At 39.0% G+C, this 14953-nt stretch overlaps 1 protein-coding gene across 5 annotated transcripts in view; it reads right to left on the bottom strand.

Annotated features, from left to right (window-relative positions):
• Nucleotides 1-460: 460 nt before the first annotated feature.
• SLC30A8 (solute carrier family 30 member 8) overlaps nucleotides 461-14953 on the bottom strand; it is a 235076-nt gene continuing 220583 nt past the window's right edge. For all 5 annotated transcript variants that reach the window (XM_063643517.1, XM_055287102.2, XM_063643519.1 and 2 more), the window contains 4 exons: nucleotides 14300-14450; nucleotides 12625-12730; nucleotides 1973-2107; nucleotides 461-606 (listed from right to left, as the gene is read on the bottom strand). In XM_063643517.1, coding sequence (XP_063499587.1) covers nucleotides 461-606; nucleotides 1973-2107; nucleotides 12625-12730; nucleotides 14300-14450 — 538 coding nt within the window. The remainder of the gene's footprint in view (nucleotides 607-1972; nucleotides 2108-12624; nucleotides 12731-14299; nucleotides 14451-14953) is intronic.

Raw genomic sequence — 14953 nt, 5'->3', positions numbered from 1 at the left:
GCATACAGAGTCACTTTTATTCCTGACTTGGCTCTCCTTATTTTTTGTTTCTCATGTTTTGCGAAAATTTTGTGACTATCTGTCCCTTCCACTGATTTCTAGTAAGACTTTTCTGAGTTCAAATTTACCTATGTGTTCTCAAGATGCATTATTGGAAGGGAGATGAATTTCGTATTGCCGATAGTTACAAACAGCTGTTACTTCGGCTCCACTCAGGAATAATCTATATACACATTCCTGCAATTGAACACAGCTACTGATCAGTATATAATCCAATTGATTAATGGATCTCAGTGCCTCTTCCTTCATGGTGAGTGGAGCTAAATAAATAGATAAAATGTGCATTGCACCATGACATGAATTTCTTCCTTTGGTTCCTTATTTTCTATGATGCAGAAACTGCACAGCAGCATGTTTGAAGGTGGCCTGTCAAATTTGGGAAGCTGACAGTGTGACTGAACTAGTCACAGGGGTCTTCACAGAAAAGGCAGTCGGGGTCCTGGTCAACTGGAGATTCCATCTGAATGGTGAGTGAGTGCACCGTAAAGCTTTTGCTGAGGGCTTTAGCAATTTCTCTCCGAACCACTTGGCTGTCCCGGCTGGCTGCTGTTGATAAAGAACCACAGGGAGATTAGCACTGATTGCACACGCATGGGCGACTGCTGTGACTCCAACTTCAAGTACTTTGTCTTTGACCTGCTGCGGTGGGGCAGAGGCAGGGCACTCAGAGGAAGCCACGTTTGCTCTGATAATCAGCTACATTCACACAGACAAGGCAGGGGAAACTCTAGTGCAGCAAAGTGCCCTGTCGCTATGGGAACTCTTTCTGTCCACTGTTATCTCTGGAGTCTGGCATTCCTAGGAGCTTAGTATGGAAGGGGAGACAAGCCCTGGAAAAAGCCAAGACAGAACTATGATTTCTTATACAGCCCTGCTCACCAGCTCCCAGGGATCTCTGGGTTGCAGGCCTTGTATGTAATCAGAATTTCTATCAAGGATAGTGACAGGAACCAGGAAGCGTTTAGAGCTCCCCACAGACCTTTCTTAGAGCAGCAACCCTCACTGCCATTTTTTTTCCTGTCCCAAATGCTATCAGCAGGCTGTAAAGTCTCCTCCACAGCAACCTGAATGTTTACTAGATTCTTCCATTTGCAGTGAAATATTGGCATAGTGAATGCTGTAAATTCCCTGAAGTCAGACCTGAGCCCTTCGAGAAGATGAGGATGTCTGAGAAAGCACAGTTTTCAAATGACCATCACTAGTGTTCCTGTCCCCTGCCCCTAAGTAACTCCTTGAGTCATTTTTTAGTAGCCTAATGTATTATGCTTGGCCTGAGCTTTCTCTTGAGGCAGTAAATGCCCTCCCACTGCCTATCCTCCCAGCTCTAGACATATCAGAGACAAAATTAACTTCTTGAAAAAGTAATTTTTAGTATAAACCTAGTATTATAAGAATTTTCTCACATGGCTACAGAATTTCTAATCATACAGTGTGGGACCCCACCATAATTCCTATTAGCACATCTGTTAGCTTGTTAGAAATTTAAGAGTGGGACCTGTGTCTCTTTCATCTTCCTATTTTCAGTGCTAGGAAAAACATCTTATACATAGGAGATACTCAATTAAGATTAAGTTTTTAATTCATTCCTATTATTTGACTGATAGGGCACCAAGCCAAACAGATGAAGTTGAATATTCAGAGTCCAAGGCCTTGAAGTGGCAGTTGCATTTTAGTCCTTTGTTCTGTCTGTCCTCGGCCCTCTGCAGTCAGCCCCAAGAATGTCGTGGGTATCATTGTTGCTATGACAACATCAATAAGTGGGCTGGTTTCAAAGGCCCTTGGTAATAGAAAACACTTCATAGTGTTTTGACAAGCAACAGACAATAAGGGCAGCTCTACAAAAGGAGGGAAATTACTGACTTTACAGGACAAGGACTGAATTTTTTCCAGGGTGTTTACAAAACTCACTGACCTGTAGCAACATGAGCTGAGAGAATTACTTGATTCATTGTTAGAGACCAGATGTGCAGGCTGTGCACAGACACCACCCCGTCGACTGCTAAAATAAGCTCTTTCACACCACTGTAATTCAGGCTCTTTGGCACACCTGACAAAAGGGAAGAGATGGAGGCTGTAGTTATTCAACTAAATACAGCTCATCGAATTACCTAAACAAGCTGCAAAGTCTTCACCAAAATTTCAATGGGCTCATCCCTTTGCTGGTTTCTTACTGCAAATGTTTACACATAAGATTTACCTGACTACTTCAAGGTTTACCATCAGTCAAAAATTCCTACTCAGAATACTTGCAGAATTTACTGTGCAATAACCAACAACGGTAATCATCCTTAGTTTTTACGGTATACTGTTAAACTAACTGTGCCTTTTCCAACTATCTTTATATACATTCTGGAAAGTAAAATGAAATAACATGAAATTTGGTATCAAATAATCATGGGTTAGCATCCTGACGACAACTATTGTGAATTTACCCAAATCCCAGAACTTCTTTGATCTTCAGCACATTTGTAGTAAAATAAGGGTGATAAGAACAACACATAGATCACAGAGATCTTTGAGGAGAAATTCGGAAAACATCTAATCATTATGAACAGCAATGTTGTAAAAAGATTAGTTACTCAACAGGTCATTTAGTGAACTGTGCTAACAGAGGATCCTAATATTGTATAATACCATTTTATTTGATTTGTAAGTTTTCCATTATTTTAGCTACATTGGAGGATGCTGTAGAAGAGATGTCTAAGTACAGCCCTTTTTTAGCCTCTACTTCAGTTATGTACAAACAACACAAACATCTGGGGTGTTTATTAAAAAAATAAATGTACCACAACTCCATTCCAGACCTGAAAGGAAATTTCTATGGATGAAGCTCCAAAATCTAGAGTCTTTCAGAGTGGTTTTCTTTTTTTTTTTTTTTTTTTATTATACTTTAGGTTTTAGGGTACATGTGCACAATGTGCAGGTTTGTTACATATGTATCCATGTGCCATGTTGATTTCCTGCACCCATTAACTCGTCATCCAGCATTAGGTATATCTCCTAATGCTGTCCCTCCCCCCTCCCCCAACCCCACAACAGTCCCCAGAGTGTGATGTTCCCCTTCCTGTGTCCATGAGTTCTCATTGTTCAATTCCCACCTATGAGTGAGAACATGCGGTGTTTGGTTTTTTGTCCTTGCGATAGTTTACTGAGAATGATGTTTTCCAGTTTCATCCATGTCCCTACAAAGGACATGAACTCATCATTTTTTATGGCTGCATAGTATTCCATGGTGTATATGTGCCACATTTTCTTAATCCAGTCTATCGTTGTTGGACATTTGGGTTGGTTCCAACTCTTTGCTATTGTGAATAGTGCCACAATAAACATACGTGTGCATGTGTCTTTATAGCAGCATGATTTATAGTCCTTTGGGTATATACCCAGTAATGAGATGGCTGGGTCAAATGGTATTTCTAGTTCTAGATCCCTGAGGAATCGCCACACTGACTTCCACAATGGTTCAACTAGTTTACAGTCCCACCAACAGTGTCAAAGTGTTCCTATTTCTCCACATCCTCTCCAGCACCTGTTGTTTCCTGATTTTTTAATGATGGCCATTCTAACTGGTGTGAGATGGTATCTCACTGTGGTTTTGATTTGCATTTCTCTGATGGCCAGTGATGATGAGCATTTCTTCACGTGTTTTTTGGCTGCATAAATGTCTTCTTTTGAGAAGTGTCTGTTCATATCCTTCCCCCACTTTTTGATGGGGTTGTTTTTTTCTTGTAAATATGTTTGAGTTCATTGTAGATTCTGGATATTAGCCCTTTGTCAGATGAGTAGGTTGCAAAAATTTTCTCCCATTCTGTAGGTTGCCTGTTCACTCTGATGGTAGTTTCTTTTGCTGTGCAGAAGCTCTTGAGTTTAATTAGATCCCATTTGTCAATTTTGGCTTTTGTTGCCATTGCTTTTGGTGTTTTAGACATGAAGTCCTTGCCCACGCCTATGTCCTGAATGGTATTGCCTAGGTTTTCTTGTAGGATTTTAATGGTTTTAGGTCTAACATATAAGTCTTTAATCCATCTTGAATTAATTTTTGTATAAGGTGTAAGGAAGGGATCCAGTTTCAGCTTTCTACATATGGCTAGCCAGTTTTCCCAGCACCATTTATTAAATAGGGAATCCTTTCCCCATTTCTTGATTTTGTCAGGTTTGTCAAAGATCAGATAGTTGTAGATAGGCGGCATCATTTCTGAGGGCTCCGTTCTGTTCCATTGATCTATGTCTCTGTTGTGGTACCAGTACCATGCTGTTTTGGTTACTGTAGCCTTGTAGTATAGTTTGAAGTCAGGTAGCGTGATGCCTCCAGCTTTGTTCTTTTGGCTTAGGATTGCATTGGTGATGCGGGCTCTTTTTTGGTTCCATATGAACTTTAAAGTAGTTTTTTCCAATTCTGTGAAGAAAGTCATTGGTAGCTTGATGGGGATGGCATTGAATCTATAAATTACCTTGGGCAGTATGGCCATTTTCACGATATTGATTCTTCCTACCCATGAGCATGGAATGTTCTTCCATTTGTTTGTATCCTCTTTTATTTCATTGAGCAGTGGTTTGTAGTTCTCCTTGAAGAGGTCCTTTACATCCCTTGTAAGTTGGATTCCTAGGTATTTTATTCTCTTTGAAGCAATTGTGAATGGGAGTTCACTCATGATTTGGCTCTCTGTTTGTCTGTTATTGGTGTACAAGAATGCTTGTGATTTTTGTACATTAATTTTGTATCCTGAGACTTTGCTGAAGTTGCTAATCAGCTTAAGGAGATTTTGGGCTGAGACAATGGGGTTTTCTAGATATACAATCATGTCATCTGCAAACAGGGACAATTTGACTTCCTCTTTTCCTAATTGAATACCCTTTATTTCCTTCTCCTGCCTGATTGCTCTGGCCAGAACTTCCAGCACTATGTTGAATAGGAGCGTTTTTGAGAGAGGACATCCCTGTCTTGTGCCAGTTTTCAGAGGGAATGCTTCCAGTTTTTGCCCATTCAGTATGATATTGGCTGTGGGTTTGTCATAGATAGCTCTTATTATTTTGAGATACGTCCCATCAATACCTAATTTATTGAGAGTTTTTAGCATGAAGGGTTGTTGAATTTTGTCAAAGGCCTTTTCTGCATCTATTGAGATAATCATGTGGTTTTTGTCTTTGGTTCTGTTTATATGCTGGATTACATTTATTGATTTGTGTATGTTGAACCAGCCTTGCATCCCAGGGATGAAGCCCACTTGATCATGGTGGATAAGCTTTTTGATGTGCTGCTGGATTCGGTTTGCCAGTATTTTATTGAGGATTTTTGCATCAATGTTCATCAAGGATATTGGTATGAAATTCTCTTTTTTGGTTGTGTCTCTGCCAGGCTTTGGTATCAGGACGATGCTGGCTTCATAAAATGTGTTAGGGAGGATTCCCTCTTTTTCTATTGATTGGAATAGTTTCAGAAGGAATGGTACCAGTTCCTCCTTGTACCTCTGGTAGAATTCGGCTGTGAATCCATCAGGTCCTGGACTCTTTTTGGTTGGTAAGCTATTGATTATTGCCACAATTTCAGAACCTGTTATTGGTCTATTCAGAGATTCAACTTCTTCCTGGTTTAGTCTTGGGAGGGTGTATTTGTCGAGGAATTTATCCATTTCTTCTAGATTTTCTAGTTTATTTGCATAGAGGTGTTTGTAGTATTCTCTGATGGTAGATTGTATTTCTGTGGGATCGGTGGTGATATCCCCTTTTTCATTTTTTATTGCATCTATTTGATTCTTCTCTCTTTTCTTCTTTATTAGTCTTGCTAGCAGTCTATCAATTTTGTTGATCGTTTCAAAAAACCAGCTCCTGGATTCATTAATTTTTTGAAGGGTTTTTTGTGTCTCTATTTCCTTCAGTTCTGCTCTGATTTTGGTTATTTCTAGCCTTCTGCTAGCTTTTGAATGTGTTTGCTTTTGAATGTGTTTTCAACCTTGGATGCACATTAGTATTACCAGAGGAGATTTTAGAAATCCTGATGACTAAGTTACACCCAAGACCAATTAAATCAGAATCTCTGTGGATAAGGCCCAACATCAATGCTCATTTGGTGATTCTATCAGGCAGCCAAGATTGAGAACCACTGCACCAACATTCATGAGCCACTGAGCAGCTCTGCTTTGCAGTGGTTCTCTAGTCTGACTACATGTTGTTAAAAATACCAAAGGCAGCCCCAACCCCAGATGATTAAATCAGAATATCTGGGTGATATAGTTTGCATATTTATCCTTGCCAGTGTCTCATGTTGAATTGTAATCCCCAATGCTGGAGATGGGGCCTGGTGGGAGGTGTTTGGGTCATGGTGCCAGATCCCTCATGGCTTAGTGCTGTCTTTGCGATGATGAGTGAGTTCTTGCAAGATTTGGTCATTTAAAAGTGTGTGGCACCTCCCTGCCCTTGCTCCATTCTCATCATATGACGTGCCTGCTCCCCCTTTGCCTTTTGCCACTATTGGAAGCTTCTTGAGGCCTCCCCAGAAGCAAATGCCACCATGCTTCCTGTACAGCCTGCAGAACTATGAGCCAATTAACCTTATTTTCTTTATAAATTATCGAGTCTCAGGTATTTCTTTATAGCAATGTGAGAACAGCCTTATACACTAGGTATGGGAGGCCTGAGCATAAGCATTTTTTAAAAGCTTCCCAGAGGATTATAATGAACAGCTAGAGCTGATGAACCATCTACTTAATGAAATGGGGAACCCTTAACCCTCCTTTTGAAAAATTTAACTGATTTATGCCTGAGGTTGCAATTTTTTGAATTTTTGCAATCAGACCTTGGCAATGACTTTGAGCAGGATATAATTAACTCTCACATGCTCAGCGTTCCAATAATGGAACACTAGGCATAAATGGGCTAAGAACCTTGCTCATGGGGGATTTCCTCCTTAGAGTTAACTCAAAATTCTCTACAGCATGAGCTGAGTTTTTGATCCTACCTCATATTATTTGAAGAAGTAACAAAGAGCTGGTCATCATGCTATTTTATTCTATGAGTGGCAAAAGACCTAGGCTCCTAGAAGCAGATGAAAGGAGTTCTTGTCTCAAATTAGCCATACAATGTGAATAAAGTCATGGGTAAAATTGTTATAATAATAACAAACTTTTATTGAGGGCCCACTATGTGTAAAGTTTGTGCAAAGTACTTTATTTATAGCAATTATCTCATTTAATAGTCCTAAAAACTTTAGAAGCTAATTATTAAGGTTACAATTCTTGTTTAACTAGAGAGGAGAAAACTGGGGTCAGTTAGACTAAGGAACATTGCTAAGGCCACACAGAGAAGTGGCAGAATCAGGGATATCAGATCCCAATGTCTGTGCTCTGAGTATAAAGTGTTATGCAAATACTAGAGTCTAGGAATTGCAATCAAAACATTGTCTGTTATGCCTAACGTGTGTCACCTCTTTGGGGAAGTTCTGTTGACCATTTGAAGACCTGCTATCATTCATCTAGGCCCTCTGAAATTAAGTCATGATCCCACTACCCTTTTTTCACTTGTCTCCTTCATCTCATTACTATTATAGAGAACACAGGTCCACCATGACTTATTTTATTATAACAAATAGTGTTGCCAGGCAAGAGGCATGGCCCCACTGGCCTCGATGCTCCATCACATCCTAGAACTTTCTTTTACTTGGCGGGGAGTCTGAAAAAATATTAATGCATCCAGGAAAATATCTAAATTAGTGTTTAATAAATAACTTCCCAGACTTATAAATGTATTTTGAAAACCACTAAACATCATTCATAATTAAATAATTGCATTTGAAATCAATAAGATATAATATTTCACCTATCAGAGTAGAAAAGAATGAACAGTTTGATAATACCCAGTGATTGTGATGATGTGAGGAAAGGGGCACTTTCACATGCTGTTGAGGGGAAAGAAATTGATACTGTATCTTTGGTAGAAATGGTAATATCTATCAAATTTTGAAATGCATGTGATATAGTTTGGCTGTGTCCCTACCCAAATCTCACTTTTAATTGTAATAATCCCCACATGTCAAGGGTGGGGCCAGGTGAAGATAACTGAATCACGGGGGCAGTTCCCCCATACCGTTCTGGTGGTAGTGAATAAGTCTCATAGATCTGATGGTTTTACAAATGAGAGTTCTCCTGCAAAAGCTCTCTTGCCTGCTGCCATGTAAGGAGTGACTTTGCTCCTCCTTTGCCTTCTGCCATGATTGTGAGGCCTCCTCAGCCATGTGAAACTGTGAGTCCATTAAACCTCTTGTTCTTTATAATTACCCAGTCTCAGGTATGTCTTTATGAGCAGTGAAAAAACATACTAATAAAGCATGTAAGTTTTGAAACAGCAATATCACTTCTAGGAATTATTCCACAGATATACAAGAGCTAAAAATATATATGTACAAGGGTGGTAATTACATCATTGTTTAAAATGTCCATCACAAGCAAGTACTTCCATGCTGTGGAGTAATTACGGCTGTGAAGAAGAATGGGGTATATCTATGTATGTGCTAATATAAAAGATCTCCAAGTGAAAAATGCCAGGTGCAGAGAAAAAATGTGAATCAATATGTAATCCCATTTTTATAAAAAAAAAAAGGTACACACATACATCACATCACATACACATATACGTGTATATGCAAATGCACAAATATCTTTGGAAAGATAAATGTCAACTTAATAGGTATTATCCCTGAAGAATAGGACTGAGAAGTCAAAGATGGAAATATAAGGAGACTTTTTAAAATTATTTCATACTTTTCTGTATTATTTTTAAGTTTACTAAGTACTATACTAACAAACATAGTTTGAAAACCTAATTTAAAAATTAAGTGTCTTCCAGAAAGGAGTTATCTGCCAGTTTCTATAATTAGCTGACATAGTCCAGTCTCTGCACTTTTCCTGAAGTAAAATAAGAAAGATAATCACCAGGGAAGAGCTATAGTGAGACACACACAAAAAAGCAGAATATAAGTCATTTCAAATTGTACACCAACTTGTCTTTTATCTTTCTTTAAGTCAATAACTTCCATAATAGCAAAAACAGCTGCAGCTCAGCACTCGGCGCTCAGGAAAGAAAATGGATGCTTCTGTGGCTTGACAAACCAAATATTCTCATGTTTAGAGCCAGAAAATTTACTATTACTCTGTGACATTTGATACCATTATCCATTTCACTGTTGTCAACACTATCATCTTTCAACAATTGTAGTGACCACCAAGAACAAACCTTTAAATGTATACTTAGCAGTGAACGCTAACAAAGTGTGAGCTGTCACTGAAGGCAATTGCACTCTGAGACCAGATCTACCTTATGTCAAAATGTGCTGGACAAAAAAAAATCAGCTAATGTCTGGATATTTCAATCATCTGGATGTTTGATATGATGCAAACTTCTAGCCCTGACTGAATTTTACAGGTGCCATTCCCAGGGCCAGCATGTGGGAATCCCTTCAGTGGTACGAAAAGATGATTAGTCCAGTGGTTCCTGAAGTGTTGTCCTGGGACCAGCAGCACAAGCTTCTTGTTAGAAATGCAAATTCTTGCCTCTCCTACTCCCCAATAAGATATACTGACTCAGGAATTGTGGGAGTGGGCTTAGATATCTGTGTTTTAATAAACCCTCCAGGTGATTCTGATGCCGCTAAAGTTTGAGAACTGCTGGGTTAGACTAATAAGGGTTTTAGGCAAGTCCTTCATAATACCTGTTTTCCTGGAATGTAAGATAGAAAATAATATCATTTGTTAATTACAAATGGTCAATATAGCAATGATAAATCACCTTGTAAATATAATCAAGTACCTTAGGTCTCCAATAAACCTTATTTTTAAATTTTAAACAGCTTTAAATTGACATAATAATTGTACATATGTATGGGACACACAGTGCTGTTGCCATACAGATAATGCATAGTGATCAGATGAGGGCAATTAGCAAATTCATCATCTCATACATTTATTATTTCATTGTATTGAGAATCTTCAATATCTTCCTTCTAGCTATTTGAAACTATATATTATTGTTAACTATATTCTTGTCATTCTATAGTGCTATGGAACACTAGAGCTTATTCCTGCTAGCTCATTGTAATTTTGCATCCTTTAACAACTCTCTCCCTATCCTACTCTTCCCCTTCCCCGCCTCTGCTATCTGTTCTACTTTTCACTTCTATGAGAACAATTTGTTTTTAGCTCCCACATATGAGCCAAAACATGTGGTGTTTAACTTTCATTTCCTGGCTGATTTTACAGTTCCATCCATGTTTCTGCACATAACAGGATTTCATTCTTTTTCATCGCTGAATAGTATTCCATTGTGTATATACACTGCATTTTCTTGATCCATTCCTCTATTGTTGGGCACCTAGGTTGCACTCCCACACTTTCCCTTTGATGCTCCGGTCAAATCTCCTCTGGTTATTTGTTGCCTTGGCCCTTTCTTGCTGGGGGGGACTAGCCCCAGCATCTCTAGTCAGCCATCTTGCTGATGTCACTCTCTGACATACTTGAATATTCTAAGATAATGTCAACGGGAGTCAGTAGTTCTCCCATTCCAAGTACCACTGAATAGTTCTTCTGGTAATGAAGATGGATTTATTCTGATCAAGACTCTCTTATCTGGCCTTTCTGAGGCCATCAGTATCTGTGGTTGACTGGTGCTATGGCCACAGTCTATAACAAAAAATTGAGAATTTCTTGCTGTATAGATAAATATACAATATAGTGTTTATCTCCACAATGTAGCTTTATATTTCCTATATTCCAGTCAACTCAAAATGCTAGCTGAGAGTTTATATTTACTGAACTCCTCCTGTGTTCTAGACATAATGCCATTTATTTCATCTAATCCTCTCAACAACACTATATTGTGGATGTGATATTCCCATTTTTGAGTTGAGAAACTGAAGTTCAGAGGAGATTGTCTGAGGTCTCACAGCTAGAAATTTGCATGACTAGCATTTGAACAGAGGTGGGTCTGATACAAAGATGTTGCTTTTTCAACTGTATGATGTGTTTCTCTGAGCTAACTCTGCCAGTAAAGATGTAGCCTAGAAAGGGCAGAAACCAGTAGTTCTTCAACCATTTTATGCCAAATGAAAAGAAAATCACCAAATTGCAGAATGGGGGAGAGGAGGCAGGCAGTAAGCTTTAGGCATAAGGACGGATTTCTTTGCAGTGAGGGTTATTTATGTGATCTATTCCTGGATAGTTGGGAGACTCAAAGAGCCCAGACAGAAATTTCACAGGCACAGGAGAGTAGTCAAGGATAATGATAATAGGGCTATAGATGATGAGGTTAATAACATAAGATCCTACTCGGGGCTAAGAGCAGGCCTCAGCAAAGCCTCTGGGACCACTGGCCCCTGCTCCCAGCCATGTTAAGATCTCTAATAAGAGGCCCACACCTCTTCTTTGTAGCAGTTCCCACTATTGCATTTCTGTGTAATTTTTTGAATAATCTCTTTCTCCCCTTATTAAAGTATTATCCTCATGAGGACAAAGCTTTTATTTTATTTATTTTATTTTGTTGAGGTAGGGTCTTACTCTGTCACCCAGGCTGAAGTACAGTGGCGCCATCTCAGCTCACTGCAGCCTCTGCCTTCCAGCCTCAAGCAATCCTCCCACCTCAGCCTCCTGAGTAGCTGGAACTACAGGCATGCACCACAATGCCCAGGTAATTTTTTGTATTTTTTGTAGAGACGAGGTTTTGCCATGTTGCCCAGGTTGGTCTCAAACTCCCGGACTCAAGCAATCCTCCCACCTCAGCCTCCCAACCTGTAATTCCTGGAATTATAGGCATGAGCCACTGTGCCCAGCCCATATTTTATTTTACTATATTTTAAGAGACAAGGTCTCACTATGTTGCCCAGGCTGTAGGGCAGTGGCTATTCACAGGCACAATCCCACTACTGATCAGCACAAGAGCTTTGATCTGCTCTGTTTCTGATCTGTGCCAGTTCACCCTTCCTTAGGCAACCTAGTGGTACCCTGTTCCCAGGAGGCCATACTGATGTTGAACTTAGTGCAGACACCTGAACCTCATAGAACACTACAGCCCAGAACTTCAGAAGAGAGCTGTGTTCTGCTCTGCTCATCTCTGTAACTCTAGTTCTGAGCACACTACCTAGCACAGAGTTAGGGCTCAACAAACACTTGCTGAACTAACAAATAAAAGGTCACCCTTGTTTTCTTCTACTCTGAGATACAATTTGATAAAAATGTTTAGCTCTAATGCAGCCTGGGGGGTAAATTTATATAGTTTTTTTCTTAGGTCTTTTCCAGGTATATTTATATTTTTGCAGTATCTCCTCATGGTGTTTATACTTACTGTTTTTACACTGTGAGATATTACATAACAGTTGCTAGAGCAAGAATAGAAGCCAGTTCTTTTTACTTGTTCCCATATGAAAAAAATCAAATGATTGTTTTCACAAAAATTCCTTTTCACTTTAAATTTTTCCCATAATTCCAATTAACAGTGAGCATGCCTTGCAGCCATTCCCTTTTGTGATTCTAGGGAAGAGAAAACACTGACTGACTCCGGGAGTAATAATAAAATCACTCCTACCTTCCATAAGTAAGATGGAGAAGTCCTTTACGATAGTGATGGTGCTGGCCAAAACCAGGATGGAAAAGATGAATGTGCAGATTGGGTCAGCTATTTTGTACTCTGGCTAGAAAAAAAACAGGGATTTTGATTAACTGAATTCATATCTCTCTTCCAGAAAGTCTGATTAATAAAATAAGTAAACCTCCTGTATCTTTCCTTCTCTGTTACTCATTCACCCTTTTGACATGTGTCATCCAACTCAGAAGCAAGACATTGTTTTTGAAGCTCAATCCTTCCTTTTAGCTTTAAACTACCAGCAAATAAAGAAGTGAGACTACAAGACATGCTCTCCCCATAATTTAAGAACTAAAAGGAAGCATATTCTTAAGTTTGCTCTCAAGAGCCCTGATTTAACTTCTTGCAGATTAATAAAAGTACAGAGTATGTGATGAAAGTATGCACAAATATGCCCACAAGATCTAATGACTTCTTGGCCTTAATTATAATGAGCAGAAGAAAGGATATAACTTGTTCAGAAATTGCATATGGCCAGCATACAGCTGGACTATGCTCTTGGCTGACTGGAGTGAGTTTATTTCTTTGCCTCTCAAGTATTGCACATACTCGAGGCTGGCATCTTTGATGCAGTCTTAAGGGTGTGAACCAAAGTGTCATCCTTGCTCAATCTCCTCACTGGAACCCTTAGCCTCAGGGTGAAATGTCTGCTTTTCTACCCTTGAGGAAGTTCTATGCCCCAGAAGTCTGTGCCCCACTATCTTTAAGAAATTCAGCATCAACTCAACCTTTTTCAGTGGACCCTCAAACTCCATTTACCCTTACAATTTTGAACTGGTTTTGCCTTAGACTTAAAGCTTTCAGTGATCATTTTGCTCAACTGAATTTAGATATGTCTTTGTAATTTTTATTTCCATGTTTTCACTTTTTTAGGAAAAGCTGTGAGTCTCTGCAAATTAGACAACTGTGATCCAAACAGACAGAGCTAAATGTTCTTCTCCATTCTCTGCCTGCTAACCCATCACTGTTATCAGTATTACCAGGTAGAGATCTGTAGTGGATATTTATTTGTTTAGGGTCAGAGGCTTACCGGGGAGTCATTCCCACTTTTCATTAGCACCTTGGCTTTTGGGGGAGAAGTTACCTCTCCCCCATTGTGGGCAATATTGGTGGAACAATAAATCAGGTACTCTAACCTCCCTTCAGCCAAGCAGCAGATACAAGACACGACCTAGGTCAACTGGACTCCCATTCACAGAAATATCATTCTTCAGAAGTGACAAAAACAGAAAAAAAATTTGTTGAGACACATTTATTTCAGTGTGGTGTCTGGGACAGAAGTTGGATCATTTCTAAAATCTAGATATCAAAATTTGCCCTTATTTCTACTTTGATGTCTGTCTAGGAGCACATCTAATAAATTTCAGCCAATAAATATACTTTTTGTTAAAGTGAGCCAGAGATGTTCCCTATTGCTTATAATCCAAGAACCTGAAGGTATTCACAGTTTTGTTGCTGTTCATCTTAACACCATGGTTGAGTGTTTGCTTGCTTTAGCTTTGCAAAGTAGTTTGTATAGGTAAACAGAGGATGCCTATTCTCTTTAAATTAATGTTGGAGGGTCAGCTTCTGTACTAATCTACATAAGTACTAGGATGGTGGGTAAACTCAAACTCACCTTAAAGTAGATAATAAGTGCACTAATTAGCACACTGATACTCTGAAATAGATCTCCAAGGGCATGCACAAAAGCAGCTCTGACGCTGGCATTGGCTTGTACTTCCTTGTGATTGTGGCCAAAGCATCTCTGGTGCAAAACCACAGTTAGTCTGAAAGAGAGAACAATGTTCTTAGCACACATGACACCAGTCTTAAAAACGTAGGCAGCATAATGGACGAGCTGGCAATAACATGCATTATCCAAAATGATGGATAGTTGAAATATTTACGCTTTAAAAAGAACTATCTTTGACTAATGTTTAAATACATGTCATAGAATTTTAATACGTTTACACAAAAACAAACCACAAAGACCCATCCAGTTTACTCATTCATCCACCTAATGTTTATCTGTTTCATGTTGAAACTGGAAAGCATCACTTCTTAGATGAAAATCAAGCATTTGATAATGAAGGGAGGAAATCTCCTTTACTGAAGGTTGACTAACTGTCAGGCACTGAGCTGGCTTAAAGTCAAGCTTCATTGGGAGCTTAATTAAAACTACTGGTTTCAAATGCAAAAAACACAGGAAGGGAAAAATAAAATAAGTAGTGAATTTTATTGAAGTTTTATTTTACCTTTTATTTTACTTAATTTTCTGAATTTTCAAAAG

This window comes from Symphalangus syndactylus, chromosome 7 (assembly GCF_028878055.3).
Source record: "Symphalangus syndactylus isolate Jambi chromosome 7, NHGRI_mSymSyn1-v2.1_pri, whole genome shotgun sequence".
In the NCBI taxonomy this organism is placed as follows: Eukaryota; Metazoa; Chordata; class Mammalia; order Primates; family Hylobatidae; genus Symphalangus; species Symphalangus syndactylus.
This window is presented reverse-complemented; position numbering and strand designations above follow the sequence as displayed.